The sequence below is a fragment of the Notothenia coriiceps genome, unplaced genomic scaffold (genome assembly GCF_000735185.1).
Source record: "Notothenia coriiceps isolate Sejong01 unplaced genomic scaffold, NC01 NC01_scaffold00001080, whole genome shotgun sequence".
Lineage (NCBI taxonomy): Eukaryota > Metazoa > Chordata > Actinopteri > Perciformes > Nototheniidae > Notothenia > Notothenia coriiceps.
This window is the reverse complement of record NW_011333781.1, coordinates 260,721-282,226: the sequence shown is the minus strand read 5'-3', so window position 1 is coordinate 282,226 and position 21,506 is coordinate 260,721. Positions and strand designations below refer to the sequence as shown.

The 21,506-nt window shown below is 41.1% G+C and overlaps 2 protein-coding genes across 2 annotated transcripts in view; one reads left to right on the top strand and one right to left on the bottom strand.

The window, feature by feature from the left end:
• Positions 1-398: 398 nt before the first annotated feature.
• gas6 (growth arrest-specific 6) lies at positions 399-14,200 on the top strand. The gene is made up of 15 exons (XM_010786633.1): positions 399-901; positions 1,124-1,284; positions 3,273-3,297; positions 3,379-3,441; positions 5,346-5,468; positions 6,477-6,596; positions 7,691-7,813; positions 8,814-8,935; positions 9,557-9,675; positions 10,561-10,750; positions 10,838-11,002; positions 11,207-11,375; positions 11,517-11,656; positions 11,735-11,936; positions 12,626-14,200. Exons 1-15 carry the CDS (start codon positions 826-828, stop codon positions 12,775-12,777), a joined length of 1,950 nt encoding a protein of 649 aa, XP_010784935.1. The 5' UTR covers positions 399-825; the 3' UTR covers positions 12,778-14,200.
• A 1,400-nt stretch (positions 14,201-15,600) lies between these two features.
• The window catches only part of LOC104958817 (transmembrane protein 255B), a 15,308-nt gene continuing 9,402 nt past the window's right edge, over positions 15,601-21,506 (bottom strand). Inside the window, exons 4-9 of the mRNA XM_010786620.1 lie at positions 20,390-20,479; positions 18,732-18,812; positions 18,250-18,335; positions 17,529-17,688; positions 16,604-16,747; positions 15,601-15,989 (exon numbers count right to left, since the gene is read on the bottom strand). Coding sequence (XP_010784922.1) covers positions 15,753-15,989; positions 16,604-16,747; positions 17,529-17,688; positions 18,250-18,335; positions 18,732-18,812; positions 20,390-20,479 — 798 coding nt within the window. The 3' untranslated portion in view covers positions 15,601-15,752. The remainder of the gene's footprint in view (positions 15,990-16,603; positions 16,748-17,528; positions 17,689-18,249; positions 18,336-18,731; positions 18,813-20,389; positions 20,480-21,506) is intronic.

Here is a 21,506-nt window from a genome sequence, read left to right as displayed (position 1 = left end):
ATGGCACAAATTAAAAATACTATCAGCATAGTACTTCAGGTATGAAAAGATACAATTAGTAATATTCAATATGCAGAATGGCCCCTTGCAGGCCCCTTGTCATTATATGTATTGCTAGATAAGTATTATTGATGCATTAATGTGTAAGCAACATTTCAATTGAACAACTTTCACTCAGTTGGGCAGTTTAATCTATATGAAATGATTATTGTCTGTGAAGCAATTACAATGAATCCCACATTTACAAGCAGCAAAATTGAAGAGTTGATGAACTAAGTATAATCCAGGTAAAACAAGTCTCTCTCTCTCTCTCTCTCTCTCTCTCTCTCTCTCTCTCTCTCTCTCTCTCTCTCTCTCTCTCTCTCACACACACACACACTTTCTCTCTCTCTCTCTGAAGGAGTGAGGGAGGCATGGTTACAAACTCCTGGCTGCTCCCCCTACTGAAGCACAGAGGCGCGCTGCTGCTGTCTTTCTCCGCAGAGTGGGGATTTAGCCCGGCCAGAGAGGGCTCACACAAGAGAGGAGGGTCACAAAATAAAGTACAGACCGCTATGGGGGACGCGCAGCACCGCAGAGAAACGAGAACGGTTGCTTAGTTTTCCTGTGTTATGAAGAACATGCGGGAAAAACTCACGACAGTTTAGGGGATTTCGCATCAAAACGTTAAGGAGCACCGTTCGGGAGTACCTGAATACCTGCAGTGTGTTTCGCTCTTAGCCTCGGTTCGGTGACATTGAGAGACACACAGAGGGGGATAGTGGGACTATAAAACGGAGCAGGAGGAAAGTTTCTCAAGCTTGGCGCAGACACAGCGGTGAAACAATGCTGCTGACCCCGACCAAGTGCGTTTCATCGGCAGCCCTGCTAATCCTGCTGGTTGTCCGATGGTCCGACAGCAGTAAGTAAACACTCACATGCTAGGTGGCTAGCTAGCTCGCTAAGTCCCCTTTGACATGTGTAGCTGATGATGATGTTATTAACGGCTTCAACTGTATATTTTTAGTAACCTTCATGAAATGTTTTCGTTGTTGAGGGCCAAAATATAGCTTAAATCCTGAGTTGTTTGACCTTCCCTTGCTCTTGTAGATGAATTCATGTATTTTTGGGTGTCTTTTTTTAGTTTCGTTGTCTCCCCAAGAGGCAAACCAGTTTCTGAGCAGACACAGGAGAGCAAATCAAGTTTTCGAGGAGACGAAGCAAGGGCACTTGGAGAGGGAGTGTGTGGAGGAAAAGTGCTCCAAAGAGGAGGCCAGAGAAGTATTTGAGAACGACCCGGAGACTGTGAGTATATTATATATTTCTGCACCAAACCGCCACTAAAAAGTTATGGTATTTAGTCTAAGGTTGCATAGTTGCAACCCAAACACCATTACAACACCCCAACTACCATCCTCTGCATTGAGTCAGTACTAAAAAGTAGTCGTTGACGGTCTGGTAATATTTCAAAACACTATTACCTGAAATGGGACCATAATAGTAGTGTTATTTTGAAAACATTAAGTTGCAATGTTGGTTGTTGACATGAAGTTGATATTGACAGTAAATTCATGATGCAACAGCAGAATGATTCATTGTCTGGCCCCGTGGTGTTCATGCTCCAATAAGTCCTCATACTTGTCAGTGCACATACTATTCCCATTCCCATGTCAAGGACTTGGCATGTTTTCCCTCTTCTTTTGTTTGCTCCTTTGACAGACACTGAATCAGCGTGACTAAGCCTTAGTTTATGATATACAATTTCAGTGAAGACACTGCACTCCTTTTCATACTTGCACAAAATAAAATGGCACTATTTCACATTAATACTGTATAGCCCTATACTGCAGATTAGTTTCCATTCTGCTTTAATAAATGCAAAGAGAAGCCTCTTCATCCATGTGAATGTCAACCTATTTAATATGTAAAACATATGCTGAATATGCAAACAGGCCCAAAGATAGAAATTATGTAATGTCATAGAAAACATCTATACAGACACCTGTGTGTAGTCACTGAGCAGTTATATTATGTTATTGTTGCCCAAACCCCTTTGGGTTGTTAGCTTTCAAGAAATAAGGTCAACAAGTGTATCCTGACAGTGTTGAATGTATTTTTTTCCGACTGCTTGATTTACAAGTGAGGGATTAAAAAAAAAAAAACGGTACCTGTTTGTTGGCAATGTGCTGGTGCTCCCTAATGATGGCGGCCCTCAGGAAGTTTTGATGCTTTGAATTGCAGCGAAAGAGTGAATGAGGCAATCGATGAATGTGAGATTACTCATAAGATTAGCCCAGTGGACTGACATGGAAGCTGAGGGAGAGAGGATTAAAGCAAAGTTGAGCTGGGTTTGGGAAAAAGGTGAAGTCAGTTTGAGACAGCTGGACGCACATCACTATCAGAATTGTGATAGTGTGCCTGTATTCTTAAACCATGTCGTGCCACAAAGCTGCAGTCTCATTCATAGCTGAATTATTCATTCTGAAAGGGCCTGTCTCTGACTCTGCATTTTCTTCTACTGCTGCAGCTTTCTGGCTCTGCAGAGAGAGGGTGTTCCTGGATACTCACGATTATCTTTGGCTACACACGCAAGCATGCAGTGTTTCTGGTCTCTCACTTGTTAGGTGGAAGAAAAGGTGTCAAAAGTGCTTTATTATGCCAGAATTAAGTTTACTAATAGCCCCAAACTAGTGCTGTGACTGACTGCTGCAAATTATTTGTTGCTGCAAATATGAGTTATAATCAGACTTGTGTAAAATGCTCCTAGCTTTATATGATTTGTGTCTGATAACTAATTCTTCTGGCTCCTGCTGCAGCAACAGCTCACTCAAACTCTGTGCCTCCATAGCCATTTTTCACATTGGTAGATCATCCCCAGGTTTTGACCTATATGTTCAGAAGCACTGCAGCCAGGAGGAGGGAGGGATGCTACTACTATCAGGAATGCAGAGAATTCTCAGGGACCCTTTGGCAAAGGGCCGCACCCGTTAGAGAGAAGACACACACACACACAGATTACAGATAAATCATGTTGTAATCTCTCTCCAGACACTAAACACATACACACCTGTCAGAATTAACGATTGTTTATGAGTCTCTTTGCACTCCCCTGAGTGTAAACACAGAGTTAAGGCATGAAGCAAAAACAAATCCTAGATTATGTCAAATATTAGCAGAACTTCCCGTACTAACCGTATATATGTATTAAAAATGTTCTGTTCTGTTTCAATTTGTGTTCAATAGGCCTACGTAACTTTTCTCTCCTCTTTTTCCACTTCTTCCCCCTGATTTAGGACTACTTCTATCCCAAGTATTTAGGTAAGTTATGCAAAGTTGCATACATGTTTTCATTTCTACTGATAACATCCGGTCTTGATTTTAATGTTTGTTTCTGTCTAGCCTGTATGGAGAAGTTTGGAGATGCCGAAAAGAAGAAACAGGATCTGATAACTTGTGTCCATAGTAAGTTTTATGCCCTCTTATCTGTCTAACAATGTATTTCAAAGCTTGATGGCAGAACTGCGGGAAGTGTTTTTTACTCACCTTTCAGTCTTTATTTTCTCTGCTGTGTAAGTAGTATTAGGTATAGAGAGAGGTTGCAGTGTGGGGTTGGGCTGCACTGCAGTATCACCCCTCTGCATCAAACTAAGGCACACTCTATAGGCAGAAAAAGAAAGCACGCAGCTGAAAGGAAATGCTGAATTTCTTAGGCAACTCCAGGTCAGTTCTTGCAGCGTGACACACCTGAGTGTGTGACTTTGAAGAGTGAGCTGTATGATGTATAGGTGTCTGTGAGTAATATTGCAGCACTTTGCTACAGTGATGCTGCAGATTGGTGAATGGGGGACACACCCCTTTTGTCGTCACATACTCACTCTCTCTGCGTGACTGCACCAGCCTCTTCCTGAGCTTGCTTAGTGGAGCAGTGACGTGAAACAAAACGACTGACGTGAGTGGAGCACGGGGTTTCTGCTGCATGAGGATACAAGAGAGCAACCGGCTTCATTGCTATTGGCTGAGGAACCTCGAGGGGGGGGTTCCATGACTCAGCTGCAGCATCATGACACGGCAGCTCAGCGGCTATCTCTCTCTCATCACTTTTCTTTCTCTCACTGCAACTCTCTTCCCGTCTGTCTCTCGCCTCACTGCAGACTCATGGTGGGTGGTATTCTGGTTTTAAAGCAATCATGACATTCCTTTTATTCAGACATGTCATGTTATGAAAACATACAGTATCAGCTTCATATTTGCACATGCCAAAAGCACCGCAGAGACTGTTTATTCTCCCACTCCTCCTCCCTGTTTCTGTTCCCTTAGTCTGCAGTTTACACACTCACATATTTTGCTGGTTCTTTTGCAGAAAATAGAATAATCAAACACGCATATTCCCATCGTCTAGCATTTACTGAAAGCGCCAATAATTGTTCCTGTAAACCTTCGGGGGCCTTATTCAAATGGACATTGTGGTAGCCCATGGTGTCTGCTTTATTAAATCAAATCAGTTGCACATAGGACCTCTGCATTTTTAAGCCTACAAAACAAGTGAGAGTCCTGTGGTTACCCTCCCCTTAGAAGCTGACAGATGTTTGTTCATGTTTCTGTGTTTTCAATTGGTGATCTCCTTCCTTTTTCCTCCCCTTTTGTTAGGTCCACCTCTTGTTTGTTTTTATTATCCGTTAGTAATTAGAAATCGTCTCCAAAACCTCTCACACCAGGAGCATGCAATTTATAATGATTTAATGTTGCCACCATTTGCAGCAGTCAGTGTGATATGTGATCATATGTGAATTGTTAATAAAAGTCAGTCACTAATTGCATAAGGGCATTTATTATACCGCGTTGCACATCAATCATTTGGCAATGTTGTGCCGTGTGAGCTTATTTCCAGGCTGTTCCCCTAATTCTCTCCACACACGGTCTCCCACTCTCTCTGAACTCCAGCTAACATGCCCAGACATGTCGAGCAGTCACACTCCACTGCTAGGAAAACAAAATTGCATTTGGGAGAGAAAAGATTGACTTGCACAAGCTTGGCATGAAAGCTTGTGTAAGTGAAAATATGTATTAGAAAAAATAGATATTCAGAAAAGTTGAATATCCATTGGTTTTGTTTTTAGCTAGAGGGTAGGTATGCTGGGAAGGACGGAATCAGTGCATATCAGGCTGGAGGGCTTAGCCAGCATAAAGTTATTTATATTGAACTCCTGATGTGCAGAACATAAGAGGCGCCCTTCCTCTGTCTGGTGTCGATATCCAGTCTGTTATAATCCCTGTATGCATCTGGTTTGTCCAGACTACATTTTAAATCCGAATTAACCCTCCCATTTCTCTGTGTTTTCCTCTTTTTGTTTCTCTCTCACTTGAAGATATACCGGATCAGTGCTCCCCTTCGCCCTGTTATCCCAGCGGTACAGTGCGCTGCGAGGACAAAAAGGGCGACTTCCTCTGTCACTGTTTCACAGGCTGGGCAGGAGCCAGATGTGAGAAAGGTACTGTCATCGCTATGGAAACAGTTGGACAGTGTGTGGTAGAGCTCAACAAAGGTTGAATTTGTGCACCGTCACTCTGTGTCATCTCCAGCCTCACTCAATACATTTCATAATCTGTGTATAATCTGTGTGACTTTCTTTCTGACAGCCTGTCCTGTGAACTGATAGAAAGATCTGACTTCCCATCACTTCTAATCGTCATTTACTGGAATTGTCAAATAGTTTAATTGTTTCTAATTATGTTCGTGTGAAGTTTTTTGTTTTGACCTTTTTAGAACTCTAACCTAGTTTTGCCTTTCGCTCTTATCTTACAATTGCAACTGCTGTTGTTGACATGCCTCTTTAATATCAACTGTTGCCGCTGCAGCTCATAATGATGTGTGAATTGTGTGTCAGGTCAATTTGAGCTGCATGTGCGGGAACTCACAACAGCAATCTCTTTGTCTCATTAGAGGTCAAAGCTAGTTACTGTGTATGCAGGCTTACATTGGAAATCACAGCAAGAACTCCATTTTACAAGGGGAAGGTGTAAATATTAAGTTTACATGCAGGAACTGAAAAACACGTTACAAACAGAAACACTGAGTGAGAGGGAAAGTGGTTGGTTTATGGCACAGCATCATTTCCACTGTGACTCATCCTGCCACCTTACTGCGAGAGGAAACCCCGACAGATTCGGTTTGACTCGGTCTAAGCCTTTCCACTTGATGACCGCACTCTTCCTAAACACTCCGCTGCAACACAGCCACTATGACATAGGCTGTACGTTATTTGTCAAGTGTTTAACACAAGTACAAATAGAACATTTAGGTGAGCTTTTCAAACTGTATCAAACTTCCCCCTTTGGCTCCTGTTCAGTATTTCAAAAGTAAACTTCGAAACTGTTTAAACACAAGATGATCCTGAATTCCTGGGGAAAGCTTTACAGAAGCCAAAGAAGCTAATGTTTTCACAGCCCATGATGATGTTTTTCCTGCGCTGACTGTCCTGTACGCTCTTTTTTTGCAGATGTCGACGAGTGCAGCAAGAAAAGCGTAGAGTGTGAACACATATGCAACAACACGATGGGCAGTTACCGCTGCTCCTGTCGCCAAGGCTACATGTTGGTAGGACGCCACACGTGTAAAGGTGAGCACATCCTCAATACTGTCACTGCAGCATCACTTTTTGAATCAGTCTGTCTTAATAATTGTGAATCCACTAGAAAAAAATAAGGTTTTTCAATTTGAACATTTCTGTGGCTGCAGTCCCGTAATCCAGTGGCAGTGTTTTTCTCTCCCGTGACATAATTATCATTTTGTTTCCATAAAGAACACATTTAGGTAATAAGTAAGGAAAACACATTTCAACCTCACAGACCCTTAGTCACGTTCAATATTGCAAACTCATGTTTTGCAAGCAACCTTTAATTAACCCACATAAACCATGATAAAGACACATTGATATTTCTATTTAATTGCCTTTAAAATCTTTGATGGACAATTAAGAATTGCTAACAAAGCACTTATATACTAATAAAGGACTGGCTTATCTAAAGCCAGTTGAGTAGCACTTGAAATGTTTTGGCTCTATGAAACCTGATGTACTTATATGATTCTGTTTTCTTCAAGTTTGTGTCTTCCTGGTCGAATGCACTTATTGTAAGTCGCTTTGGATAAAAGCGTCAGCTAAATGCAATGTAATGTAACATAGATTCGGTGAGTGCTGTAACAAGTGTCTCATTTATTTACTTTAAATACAGTATTACTCTGACAAACAGTTTGAAACAAATGAACCTGTTGACCTAATTTTAAAGCTGCTTTGGGTTCATTAATGAGGTCATTTTGATTCAAGGGAAACTTTGCCAATGTTGCTCCGGCTTTGTATTGTTACGGTCTGTGTACAAACTTGCAAAATAAACGGCATGTTTCTCAGCATCAGCGGCAGGGATCACCGGGCGCAGGAAGCACAAAGAAGAGCCAAATATCTTTCAATCACACACACCACCCACATTCCAACGCTACAAAGCCGCGGCTTGACAAATCAAATCGAGAATTTACCAGCAATTTCTTTTGTGGCTTATTCTAATTTCCAACTCCTTAAATGAATTCAGTTTAGTCTGACAAATGGGGTTCCTTACACTAATGAGCAAATGCACAACAAACAACCGTTTAGTGTTTTCTGGTTCTGATTCCCAGAAGACTCCAACCCCTCCAGCTGACATTCATTTTGTCTTCTTTCAGATGTGGATGAGTGTGAGGACCCAGGTGTGTGTGGAACCGCACGATGTGAGAATAAGGAGGGCAGCTATGATTGCTTGTGTGATATCGGATATGTCTACGACAACGAAACCAAAAGCTGTGTTGGTAAGTGTGTGTATACAAACAAACACAGAGTTTCATGAGAACTGACCGAGGAGCAGCTCCAGCCGCAGCAGGACTTGATGCAGCTGTGTTGAGGGGTTAGGAAAGGAATGCAAAGATATTTGGAGAAATTCTGTTTAACTAGGTAACAGGTCATGTTCTCTATGCCTTAGAAAACCGTTTTTTCACAGGAAAATACACACAGTGACCCTTTGATTCACATAGGTCTGGTACACAGACCTTTGAAAGTACCTTTTTTCGATTTCAAATGCGGTTAGGTCAGAAATTAATGAGGTCAAATAAAGGGCAGCAATCAGGATGAACTAACACATTAGATATGCTATAGGTGTTTTTCACTTTTGACAGTCAGCTTAAACTCACCAAGTCTTGCTTTACAGTATATGCATTGAGCAACATTACCAATCCTCATCTTCAAGTGACCTTTAGTAAGTGTGATTTTAAGAGCCCACCATGTACACATAATGATATTGTACAGTATGTCAAACAAGTTTAATCTCACCCTGTCCCCCTAGATTTGCAGCAAAAGTCTCACTGCTCGCAATACATTATAATACTCAAGAATCTAAGAATATCCAAAACAAAAGCCATACTGTCTGTTATTTGAAAAGATAACATTCTAAGATAAATAACTACAACATTATGCATTTTGGTAAAACATTGAATGAGAATTCACTGTTTGCTCGGCAGTGGAACCAGACTTTTTATAACCTCTGCGTCCCTCCTCTGAGAATTAGTGTTTTTTTAGCTAGCTCTCTCTCATGGCCATGTACGGTTGTATATGAAGCGGGGAGATACCACCCAGTCACCGTCAAACACCACTCGACTCAAGTGTTGTTTGCATTCCCTGATATGTTGACAGGAAAGAGATGTTTTTTTAACGCTCAATGATAACATCATGAACTCTCTGTCTTTGTAGCCCTTTATACCTCACATGTATTTTTATCTCTTTGTAAACTCCTTCAACCTGCTCTGTACCCGTCAGATGTGGATGAGTGTGAGACGGGTGTGTGTGCAGAGGAGTGTCTGAACACGCCGGGGAGTTTCCGTTGTTTCTGTGATGGACGTCAGGGCATGAAGCTGGGCCAGGACCTCAGGAGCTGTAAGGTGAAACACATGATCTGTGGCCAATATCAACCAGCTATTTCATAGTTCAGCTCAAGCCTATGTTGTTAAATATGAACTATTTACTGCAACATTACTGCAACATTCACTGCGTTAAAGATCTCCTATCGTGCAAAATGCACTTTTGTATGTCTTTTATGCATAAATATGTGTCCCCCGGTGTGTAAGGGAACTCACAAAGTGTCAGAAAACCAAACCCTCTCTCTTTTCCTCCGTACACAAATCTCTAAAAACGGGGGTACAACGGAGCTGTTCCAGATTTTCTGCCGATATTACGTAATATCGGAAATGTGGGCTGGCTTCACGGCAGCATTTAGCTGAGTATCTGGGTAGAATTCTCCTGCATAAGGATGCATTTTCTTTTAAAGCTACGGACCCAGAATCAGCACTTCTCTAACAGGGCTGAAATAGAGGGGTATGAGGCATGGCTAGAATGGTTGATCTGTTAACGCTTCATATACATGTTTTCTATATATTTTTCTGAGACCTATAATATATGCCTAAAAATAGCATAATAGAAGACCTTTAAGTAATTTAAGAGTCCTATGGTTCTCATGGAGTAGCAGCATACCTTATCCACAGTTGTCTGTTTGTGTTTCACAGCCTATAACCCCCTGCATGTCGCCGTCTCTGAAGAGGAACCCTCGCTCGCTCTACCTGGGCCGCATGTTCAGCGGCGTGCCAGTGGTGAGGCTGCGATTCCGTCGCAGGATTCAAACCGGGTAAGAACATGTTACGCTGCTCAACACTGTCAGCAGTTGTCTCCTAACAAAACATCAACAGCTCTGCACTCATTCCTAACAGTAAGTTTAATGACAGATACAGTATTAAAAAGACACTTCCTGTTGGTAAGTCCTGTTAAGAGTGTTTTAGTTTCACTTATGGATGAGAAGACTAGTCTAAGGAGGTCTTAAACATTTTTCTTAAAGGTTTTGAATAATAATAGTTTATGGGTGAAGTGTTCCTTTAAGTATTTCTCTGGCATCTCAGAGCTGTCCAAGAACCTGCAATAAACTCCAAACCTGTTTTTGCCCGTGTGTTGATTTACAGTATCTGTATTAGAAGATCAAATAATTGAAGATTTGGCCTATAATCAAATACTTTTAGAAGTTTTTGTTGATATTTTGTTTTTATATGGGCATGTTTGTAATAAAGTCAAACACCGGGCTGAACAGTCTCTTGTTTTGATGTCTGACAAAGGTAAGATAAGATGGAACTTTATTTTTCCCCTTTGGGAATTTCAGGCGTTAATATTTAGCAACAGTGTCAGAATGAAAAACAGGATTCACACAGGGTCAAAATAAAGATAAAATAGAATACAAATTAAAATAATAATATAGCAAAAATAAAGTAACTATTGAAACAAGATATCACAGTAAAAAGTTGTGATAGGGAAAATAGTTCCTGTAAGTTTGTTACAGCTAGAAATAAAGGTCTAATTTTAGCTGGGAAAATGCCGCCCACTTGTTTGCGTGCCAAGTGGATAGCAGATTAAATTATTTTGGTCACTCAAAGGTTTTCTTTCCGGTTCGGTCTTTCCTCTTTAATTGTATTCTCAATTATATTTGTCGTAAAAAAAGATAATTGAAATAAACTCTGCTCCCCAGCTTCTCTGCAGAGTTTGACTTCCGCACCTACGACCCAGAGGGGGTGATCTTCTTCGCCGGGGGTCACCTAAACAGCTCGTGGATCGTGCTTGCAATGCACCATGGGAAGCTGGAGCTGCAGCTGAAGTATGGCACAGTCAGCAGGGTCACCAGCAGCGGGCCCATCGTCAGTGACGGCCAATGGAGAAAGGTTAGACTCTTCATGAACAGTGATATGCTTCTACTTTAGCTTCATTAGCTGAACGCTTCTTTAAATGTCTTCTTGTTTTCTCTCCAGATCTCGGTGGAGGAGCAGGTGCGCAGTCTGGTGATTAAGATCGACAGGGAGGCCGTCATGAAGATTGCAGTAAACGGCGATCTGTTTACGCTAAAGAAAGGCATGCATGAACTCAACCTCACCGTGGGAGGAGTCCCGTTCAGAGAGGACGGCCTCGTCAATCAGGTGTTTATCTCTATGTGCTTGTGTTTTTTAACTTCCGCAGAAGGAGTTAGCCAATCTGCTCGGTTTGTCTGTCAGTCTGTCAGCATGATGATGGAAAAACAACTAGCCCAGTTTTCATTAGACTTGATGAAAGAGTGAAGCCAAGAAAGAATCCTTAGGCCTGACATTGAGATTGAGTTTTGACAGATTGTTTTGACTACGTAGGTAAACCCCCGCCTGGACGGCTGTATGAAGGACTGGAAGTGGTTGACGGGTGAAGATACTTCCATACAAGAAACGGTTCGGTCCAACGACAACATGCAGTGTTTCAGCAGCGAGGTTCCTGGAGCGTATTTCCCCGGCACCGGCTTCGCTCTCTTCAACATCAGCTATGGTGCAGTGTGTGGATGTGTGGGAGTGTGATCTGAGCCTAATGGCAGTTTGTTAATGTTTCATTTGAATTGGGGAGTGTTCGTTGGCTCCCGTCATTGTCCTTGAACTGCTGTTCTCCTACTTCCTGTTATCTTCACTACAGAATCCCAGAACCTGAGCGTACAGTTGAGCCTGCGTCCGACCTCTGCGATCGGAGTCCTGTTTGCACTCGTTCACCAGGACAGAGTCCCTCTCTCCATCGTGCTGGCTGACTACCATCCCGGCACAGATGAATGGAGAGATGTAAGTGTTTAAAAGTTCAACTTGTGTATGTTTGTTGTCTGTGTGTGAGCTATTTACTGACCTGTTGTGTGTTTTCAGTATATACTGGTGTCACTGGGTGATGTCATCATTGCGAGCTCTCCCGCCCCCCTGTGTGACGGGGACAGTCATGACATCCAGGTGACGCTCTCAGGAAACCAAACCCTGCTGCTGGTCGATGGCAAGGCTGGACGCAGTGAAGACGCTGACATTCCTTTTGACATCCTTTCACAGTCCAGCATCTTTATAGGAGGCCTTCCTGGTGAGGACACGTCCTTCTATAAACACATTTATCAGATTCATGCAGTATGTGGGGATTTATTTATACAGTATGAAGGAAAAGTATTGTGCAGATGCTACACACTTAAAGTGGAGGGTTCAAAATTGGCACAGTGAAATATAAAAATAATAGTCGGGCATTTTCTCTTTTTTCAGTATGTGAGAATATGGTCTTATAACAAGCACATGCATATGGACATTAGTGTTGCCATGCATTTTACGTCAGTAAATTCTGGTCTAGAACACGTGGCAAAACATTGTTGATATGTTGCACATTTAGATTTCTTAATTGCATAGCCAAACAAGCCTTGTTTTATCCAGTTTCCTTGAGCAGATCAATTGAATGATTTAAAGATTAAAAACTCTTTCACACTGTTTTGTTCAGTTAATAAAAAACATGACTGGGTGATTATGCATAATTATGGAAATGTATGCGATTTATAAACGTCTCACTTTCTTTTTTTGCACCGTATATGCAAGAAGAGTTGAGTCGACAGAAAAAGAACCCCCTATAGATCCAAATACTTATATAATTGATAAAAGCGCTACGTGTTGGGGTTGCTGACTCTGATTCAACACACTGACTAATGCTGTTTGCACTCTGGAGAGTTAGATCTCCTACACAGCGCATGTTGTTTCCTGCTGGATGACATGTTGTTGTTTCTCCCTCAGATGTCCCTCTGGTGTCCACGCTGGTGTCGGCGCCCTACAGCGGCTGCATGGAGGTCAGTGTTAACGGACACCCTCTGGACTTGGACCAGGCCCTCCACAAACACAACGACATCCGCTCACACTCCTGCCCCCTGCTGGACTCTCGCCAGTGACCACAGCAACTGACGCTTTAGCAGTTCATTGAGGCAATGGGGATTATTTCCAATATATTTATAAAAGCTTTGACCAGTGATGATTTAGATTGGAACACACATAAAAGCTTTGCCAGGTTTTGGGGTTCAGCTAAAGCCTTAGCCCAGGATCACCCTGTCCTCTTACTGTGACGACACTGCTGCCTTCAGGCATCAGTGGGGATTCACAGTATTCTCTAATGACTCCATAAGGAGTTAATAAGCCAATCAGCGATGTCCCCTGTGCAATTTCTTGGAATAAATGCTGCACAACATTGCCTCAAATACTGCCCATGCACCACAGCCTTGTGAGCCCATTAGAACACACAGGGCCTTATCTAGAGCTATGTCCAATGATTGGTCTGGGGTCAGCACACTACGCCTGGGTCCTGTGCTCAATCCGATTTGACGGGACCTCTGTAGGCACAGTGACTCCGCTGACAGAGCTGCGGTCGTGTTGCTTTCTTCCATTCTACACAACAACCACGCTCATGTAGAATCTGATGAAATGAAAAAAATGGGGACCAGATCATAAGAGTTTTATTGGCTTCCCTTATTCAAAGGAAATCATTGAACATTGCTCAGATCTCCATGAGTGTTTGGTTCATCATTATTTTAGGGGTTGATCAGGGACTTAATCAATCTTATTTGTTCCTAACAAGAAGCCCCCTTTGTGTAGAAAACTTTGCACATTGTTGCAGGTAGCAATGGACTGCGCGTGAAGCCGGTTTCCCCCCTCCCACTAAAGCAACACTCCATGTCTGCCTGCAACCTTAAAAATCAACCGTGTGCCTACAAAGAACAACCAACCCAAACTTCGCAGCAGCTTCCCTCCAAACAGGTGAATCATATCACACAGGTGCAGTACTGTAACACACAGATAATGCTTTGCATTGCAGTTAACACACTATGCATTTCCACCAGTGCATTCTGCAGCACTTCAGTCTTTTAAAGATTTGACTGACACCCTGATTCTCACTAATCCTCAATCACATGATGATAGATTAGTCTCAGAAGCACAGACCGGAAGGTGCCCTCTCCATTAGGAGAGAGTGAGCACTGCATCGAACGCACCACAAAGCTACTGAGGGTAAGAAGAGTGCGCTGTAATATACTAAGTATGTAAATAATGTGACTGTACAATGCTTTATAGAAGACAGAAAAACACTACCTTCTGCTCACTGAGGTTTCCTGCACACTTAAGTTGATCCAGTAATCTGAGTCTCTCCACTTCTCTTCACTTCATCTGCTTCCTAAAAACATTTGGATAACAAAGACACAATTCCTATCATGAAAGCTGAAGGGGGAGACTCTGAAAGCGATATCCATGGATCAAAGGGTCGTACATCTTTGGGGACTCAATTTTTAATTTGATTTTACAGGTGCTGAGCAAATGAAAACACAATTAAAAGAGAGAATGTCGGAGCATTGTGACTGAGAATGCCAAAAGGGCTCCAGTGTTATTTTACTTCGCTCTGTATTGTATCATTTTCTAGATTTCTGATGAATGAATGCCAGAATATAGAACTTGATGAGTTATTGTATTTTTTATCATGTGTTGTATATTGAACTTGTCTTTAGTTTTCATTTTTCACTTTCACTAACTGCCAGTATGTGTACAATGGTGAGAGGAGTCTGCCTTTGAGTTTGAACCTCCCTCAACAGTGAAAATGCTATTTAAACTAAAATAAAAGCAGTTGTATGAACATCAGTAAAATTGTATTTTCAAAAAAAAAGTGCTTTGTGGTTTTTGAAGAAAAACAGACAATTGAAACGCATGTTTTATTTAATGCGAACAAAGTTTGAAACTTTTTATTTGAGGAAGAATTGTTTTATTCACATATATAGTCTCTTTAAGGTGAAGTAATACAATGAAAACACCTGGTTTTGCTATTAAAAGTTGTACTGATGATTCTAAAAATGTGACAGTTAAAATAATTTCTTTGACATTTTGGTAAATAAAATTATTCCCTTTCTTGCCCAGAGATTAGAATATAAATAATTGTCCTATTTAACTCTCGGAAAGCAGGCGAATAATCCTATTTCCCAACACTTCCCTTTTATCAGAGATTCCAATTCACTAGACATTCATTGTGCATCAGTGAATAAATATTTCTTAAAGGTACCTCTTTAATACATTATGTATTTATAGCAGCTACACGATCCCATCCCACAGCAGTTTAATCATCATGCATCATCAATAATAAATACATTATACTGACTTTAAAAGTGCACATTACACAATTCACACAAAACATAAATAACAGCAACGTCAGTGTCAACATTTACTCTCCAGTTCAAGAAAGCCCTTTGAATGACTAATACAGTAGTTAAGTGAGACGATACACAATAAGACCTGTAGTCCAATCTACACAAGTTAGCAAGATCATATCCAAGTGTACGACGATACGATTATGCATATGAAACAGGTTAGCATGGGAGGCCAGCTCTAGGCTTACAGAAGTGTGACATTTTGTTTTTATTTAATTTCACCAACTTCCCCAATAAAAGCACATCACCAATTTACAATAACGTTTTTGTAAAGATGAAGGTAACAAGATCAAAATTAAATTGTTGGTGAGGTTTAAAGGTGTTGTTTGGGGGATTTTCTCCATTATATCCAGACTTAGCCACCGTTAGCAGTTTGATTTTGAAGCTAAAGATTCATTTCACCTATAAAAATGTGTACCAATCTTATTACCCTATTCAAAAAAGCAAATTTGTTTATTTCCTAAACAGTTCCCTTAAAACACATGAAATATCTTAATGTCTGTATACTCACACTTCATAGCTATACCTCTGTATCTCCTCAGTGCGAACACAGTAACATGTATCAGTACAGAGTGAAGCCCACTGTCTGCTCTCCAAGGTCATCTATGAAATGTCGTGTGCTACTTTCAGTCCGACAAGGTCTAGATATATTTCCTCCAACAGGCCCCAGGTGTTGGGCTGGGGGCTCAGCAGGCGTAAGGTGGGGGTTTTTCAAAGGGATTGTAGGCGGAGCCGTAGAGGACCGGAGCGTTGGGGGTCAGCATGTAGCCCCCTGGTTCCTGGGTGCCCCCCTGAGGCTGGGGCTGGTTGGGGATCTGAGAGGGGGGCTGGCTCTGGTTCTCCTCAGACGGGCAGGGGGTGGAGGCATTCCCCCCCTCAGGGACCATCTGAGGAGTGGCAGGGGGCTGATAGCTGCTGTTGTGCTGTGGGAGAGGGGGACACAGGGAGTGGTAGCCTGCATCGCTACAGTGTATGTGGAAGTAGAGCCAAAGATAACCAAATTCATTTTAATGTGAGGTGTGGCTTTTATTCTTTGTGTAGTTTGACACTTAAATATAAGTAATCAATACATCTGTGGGACTAATTTCAGACAAAATCACCATGATATAAATAAATGAAATTGTATCTGTGGATTTAAGGTGATTAAATCCACAGCTAATGTATATGTTATTATAGTTTTCTTAAAATAGTTTGCTATCTCTGTTTTTAATTTTTGTTTTACTTTTATGAATGCACCACAATACCAAATCAAATTCCTCGTACGTGTCAACCTACCTGGTAATAAACCTGTTTCTAATTCTGATTCTGATATAAAAAAGAAAAGTACTTCTGCCTTTTTTGTCAGAAATGTCATGATAGGAAAAGCAATAATAACATCAACAATGGCTCAGTTGTATTAACACGTCACAGTGAGACTGAGCCAGCATGCACAGAAAACCTTGAACTGAAGCAGCCTATTTGAATTTAATTTAATTTAAATCTTTATTATACCTTCTGTGAACAAAAAGGACCTAAATGGTTATTTCTGAGCCATTACCTGCATGGGGATTGGATAGTTGGGGTAAGCGGGCAGAGTCTGTCCCGATGGGCAGTAGCCAGCGTAGGTGAGCATGTGCTGCGAGGGGTTGTAAAGGATGTGGGGGGGTGGTGCGGGGCTGGTAGCCGTCTGAGGAGTGGGCTTCTGCTGCAGGAAACAATAAAAAGGATTTGGATGAGATGGGAAATTATCAAATGAAGCTCAAAGGAAAACGAGAGTGAGTGTGCACCAGTTACTCATGAAATGCACACATTATAAAGGAAGTAATGAACTATGATTGCTGCTCAATGTTCTGTATGGACGTCTATCCTAACACCAGGACCATTCAATTAAATGAGATCAGAGATATCCATGTCTCTGAAACATCATAAACTGCATTTACTGATGAAATTGAACTGAGGGAAGCGGATATCTGCACACTTGCCACATACTCATTGTCCTAAGTGTTTTAGTTTTTTAGCTTTTAAGGTTATTTGTATAGTTACATTTACATTTGGTGTAAATACTTGTCTTTAGCATCCTTTTTTAATCCTAAATTGTTTCTTAAAAATACTTATTTCTTAATTATCCTTATATTTCTTCTTTTTTTTTACCTACTTTGCAACTTACTTTTTTAGATTGTTTATGTTCACACCACCAGATACCAAAAACAATTCCTTGTATGTGTAAATAAACTTCTGATTCTGACTTAACACATCATATTAGTATTTAAAAAAAGAGCCTTGGTAAAGTAACAGATTAAAAAGTTAAACACAAAAGAAAAAGAAAATGAAGATTCCAGTATAAATAATACATTTTGACCTGCTTTTCTCTTGCATTTAGAAGTTCTTTCTGATCATTTTCTTTGCCCTTCACTTCAAAGAGTACTATGTTTTGACTCCTTGTCTCTGCTGTAAAGAAGCTCTCTCTCTCCTCTCATGCTCACCATGTCCTTGTACGCCCCGAGCACGGCGGCGGTGATGATGCCCAGGAACAGGCAGAAGACGTTGAGCACCACGGCGGTCCAGAGCAGGCGCTGCAGGTGGATCACGTCCCAGCAGCTGTTGACCCCCGTGAACTCGTAGTACTGGTTGTGGAACTCCGTGCTGCAAGAGGCAGAGAGCAGGACTCAGATCTTAACGTGGTAAGGATGTTGTTCTTGTTATAGATCACTAACCAGGTGTTCTTAATATGCAGAAGAATTTGTTTTGCCCTGAATTCCTCGCAATGTCCATAGCATGTTCCTATTTATTTTAAACTTCCAGGCAGCATTTGAGCTAATAAGGGAGGGACTTCTTTTAGAAAAGCTAGACAGGTTTGTGTTCAGGAGCTCATGGAAAAATCAATATCCGGTTGGCTGCAGAATAAGAACATCTCTAATGTCAAAGAAAATTGCCTCAATTACATAATTCAAGACTGATTTTCCTACAGTGGAGACTGTTCATCCAGCATTGAAATCTAGGATGTGGTTTTAACTGCTCTGTATTATCACAATTCTATTATAACATTACAGTTGGAAGAAATAGTCAAACATGTTCACTGTGGAGGACACCCTGAATAGTAAGAGACACACACACACACACACACACACACACACACACACACACACACACACACACACACACACACACACACACACACACACACACACACACGGTGTGTCTCACCTGGCACAGTTGTACAGGTAGCAACAGTAGCATGTGTTGCTCCTCAGCTTCAGTTTACACGCTTTGTCAAAGGAACGACACGTCACCTGCAGCGTCAGAGGATTTATGAGTTAATCCTTTTTTAGAAACCTTTTTATTCAATGTATGATTACTATTATTTCCAGAACTTTGAATTGCTTTTTATTTGATACGTCTCATTTCAGTGCAGTGACCTTATGAGACCACTAGATGCCACTCGACACTTGGTGAATGTTTTTGGTGGGCACCAAAAGGCTGCAGAATATAGTCAGCTTAAAATGCATTTCAAGCATCTTTTACACATTATTTTAAAGAGAAGAAGATATAAGTAAATAATAAGGAAAACACACAGTAGGTGAGGTGAGGTTAGATACTCATATTGTTAATTGTGAGATAATGGTATGTTTTTAAAAACCAGACAATGGCAGGTGATGAACTTAGTGTGTGTGCAGTGTATAAATCACCTCAGTGTAGTAGTTGTCATAGGCATAAGCCGCTTCGCTGGCGTAAAAGTCACACATGTCCTCCTGCAAGGGTCTTGTGTCCTGTGTGTGGAAAATACAAAAACATTAGAAGCACATATCATCAGTAGAAACACACAGTGACTTCAATGTTTTTCCTGTACTTTTTTAGAGTACATCTCCCAAGTTTAAAGGCTTCCATGATGCACATTTATCTCAGAACCCTGGTTTGTGTTACTCTGTCCGTCCTCGTGTAGTGTCTGTGTGACTGCAGCAGTGAGAGTTTACAACATGTGTCAGAGCCCTCAGCTGCACCCCCACCGACCCTACAGCATTAAACCTCACTGGCTTTATATAATGTGAACAGTAATATAATCTTTTTTCATTGTCCAAAACTTGAAGGTGCGATAAATATGACTTTTTACTGTCCCAAGAGCCAAAATAAAAATATCTGCAGTGGGTTTGATAGCACTGTTGATCAATATCAGTGACTGTGCCAGCTTTTTTAATTCTCTGGTCCACAGTCGTTAAGATGCTCAATAAAGCTCAGGGTGATGGGACAAACTGAGGGGTTCAGAGAGAAATCTAAGATGGAGCTTTTTGACCTCTGCATTTTCTGCTCATTCCCATAAAATGTCAACATTTCGAACACATTCATTTAGTCTGGGAGTTATTTAAGATCTAGTCAGTTTGAAATGGTCTCCTGACTGATGGCATTGGGGAAACACATGATGTTGAAGTGATGGATAAAATGTTCTGGATTAATTAAAACTCCCTCATATGAAAATAAAGAACTAAATGCTGGCATTATGTAACACATTTGCAGTGGGACAAATGAGACGATGAGAATGAAAGTTGTTTTACTTAAAGGTCCCCAATTATACTGTTTTTCATCAATATAATATAGTTCCCAGTTAAAATGTATACAACACATGTATCTGAAGTGCTTGGCTCGAAATACCGTATGCATACAGATCATGCATTGTAGCATGATAGCATCCCATAATCCCCTCTGTTTCAGCCCTGTTTCAAAAGTCCTGATTCTCTGTCTGTTACTTTAGATGAAAATAAGGAACCACTCCCCAAGCCCCTCTGCGAGATATTTGGTTAAAAAAAACACAATGGTGCTCTAGGAGGAGATTCAGGTGATAAGGTGGGGGGGGTTACCTTTGTTGGTTAGGGGGGGGGGGTTACACAACCCAAAAAATCGTTATGACATCACAAAGTGGCCAAATTCTGATCAGCTCATTTTCAGACAGGTTTTTATATAAATGGATCAAGACAAAAAGTGAGCAAATCTTTTTTCTTGAACTTTCAGAATCTCTTTACACAGAGGGGACACATGTTTATGTATACAAGACATAAAAAAGTGGATTTTGCATAATAGGTGACCTTTAATTCAGGAGTTCTGTGGGACAATGTGGGTAACTTTTGGATACATTCAATCAGCCTTGTTCTGCTGAATGTTTCCGTGGCAACTGTCTGACTAACCCTGAGGTCAGTGTGGTGTCGTGTTGGTAAGATCTCTCGGATGTGTGTGTGCCGGTTTCGGCATGTGTTTCTGCAGGCTTCTCTCTGTTCATCTTGATGTGTGGATTTGGCATGTATTTGTTGTATATCTTTCTTTTCAGTTTAGGCGGGTACATTCCTCTATTACTTACAATGAACTCTGACGCGATGATTCCGTCCACAATGGCACAGAAGAAAGAGGCGACAACTCCGATACTGATGAATATGATCGCTGCCACCAGCTATAAGATATGAAGAGGGGAGAATCAGGAGAAGTTATTTGGGAACAAAGATGGAGAGCTCAAGTGAGTTTCATCAGAGTCAGTACAGTACATGTTGGTTGTGTTGAATATACAACAATATGGAATTGAAAGAAACATTTACAGATTTACAAAATAAAAGAATGAGCATTCATAGTGAGCAAACATTATCAATAGGTACATATGGAAATAAGATGGGAATCAAGTTGCAAACTAACAAACCTCTATCATTTATAAAAAAAATCTATATACTCTTCAACATAACCATACATGTAGAGTTCACAGAGATCAGGTTGAAAATAGAGTGAATATAAAAAATATATAAATATCCTCAAAAGTAATTGTTGCATGTATAACTTTTTCTTATCATAGTGTATTTTCATTTTCTTGAGTGTTCTTTCCTTATGAATTCTGATTTATTGATATATATGCTAGAAATGTTATTTTATAAAAGTACACACACACACACACACACACACACACACACACACACACACACACACACACACACACACACACACACACACACACATTTATGTAAGCTTTCTGCATGTGTGTCCTGATTCGTCGTCTGCAGCGTCTGGGCTTTAGGACGATAAAAGAAATGTACGGCTTCTTGCTCTGCCAAAGTAGAGGTGCTTTGTGGGTAATTTATGAGCACAGAGGCGACGTACAGGACAGAGAGACGGCCTTTTGTACCAGCAAGGTCAATTTAATCCTCCCAATCTGATACACACTCTTTCTCTCACACACACACACACACACACACACACACACAGCTGGCTGATCACAGATGCCTGATCGTGAACTTTATCACTGAGAATTGTCTGATGTCTGTTCAATCGCTCCTGCAGGACGAAGCCTGCTGTACTCAGGCAGGAGATTATACACACTAAAGAGAGAGACGAGATACAGCACTTTCTCCCCAAAATGAGTTTAGTTTGTTTTATAATGTACAGTATATCTAACAATCCTACAGTGATATGTCTGTGGGCATTTCTCGAATTGT

Bases quoted from the DNA above. Each gene is read 5' to 3' on its own strand.
- gas6 (XM_010786633.1), top strand. From the start codon at position 826: ATGCTGCTGACCCCGACCAAGTGCGTTTCATCGGCAGCCCTGCTAATC. The intron at 3,298-3,378 runs GTAAGTTATGCA...GTTTCTGTCTAG, and splicing joins CTTCTATCCCAAGTATTTAG to CCTGTATGGAGAAGTTTGGA. The intron at 11,657-11,734 runs GTAAGTGTTTAA...GTGTGTTTTCAG, and splicing joins GCACAGATGAATGGAGAGAT to TATATACTGGTGTCACTGGG.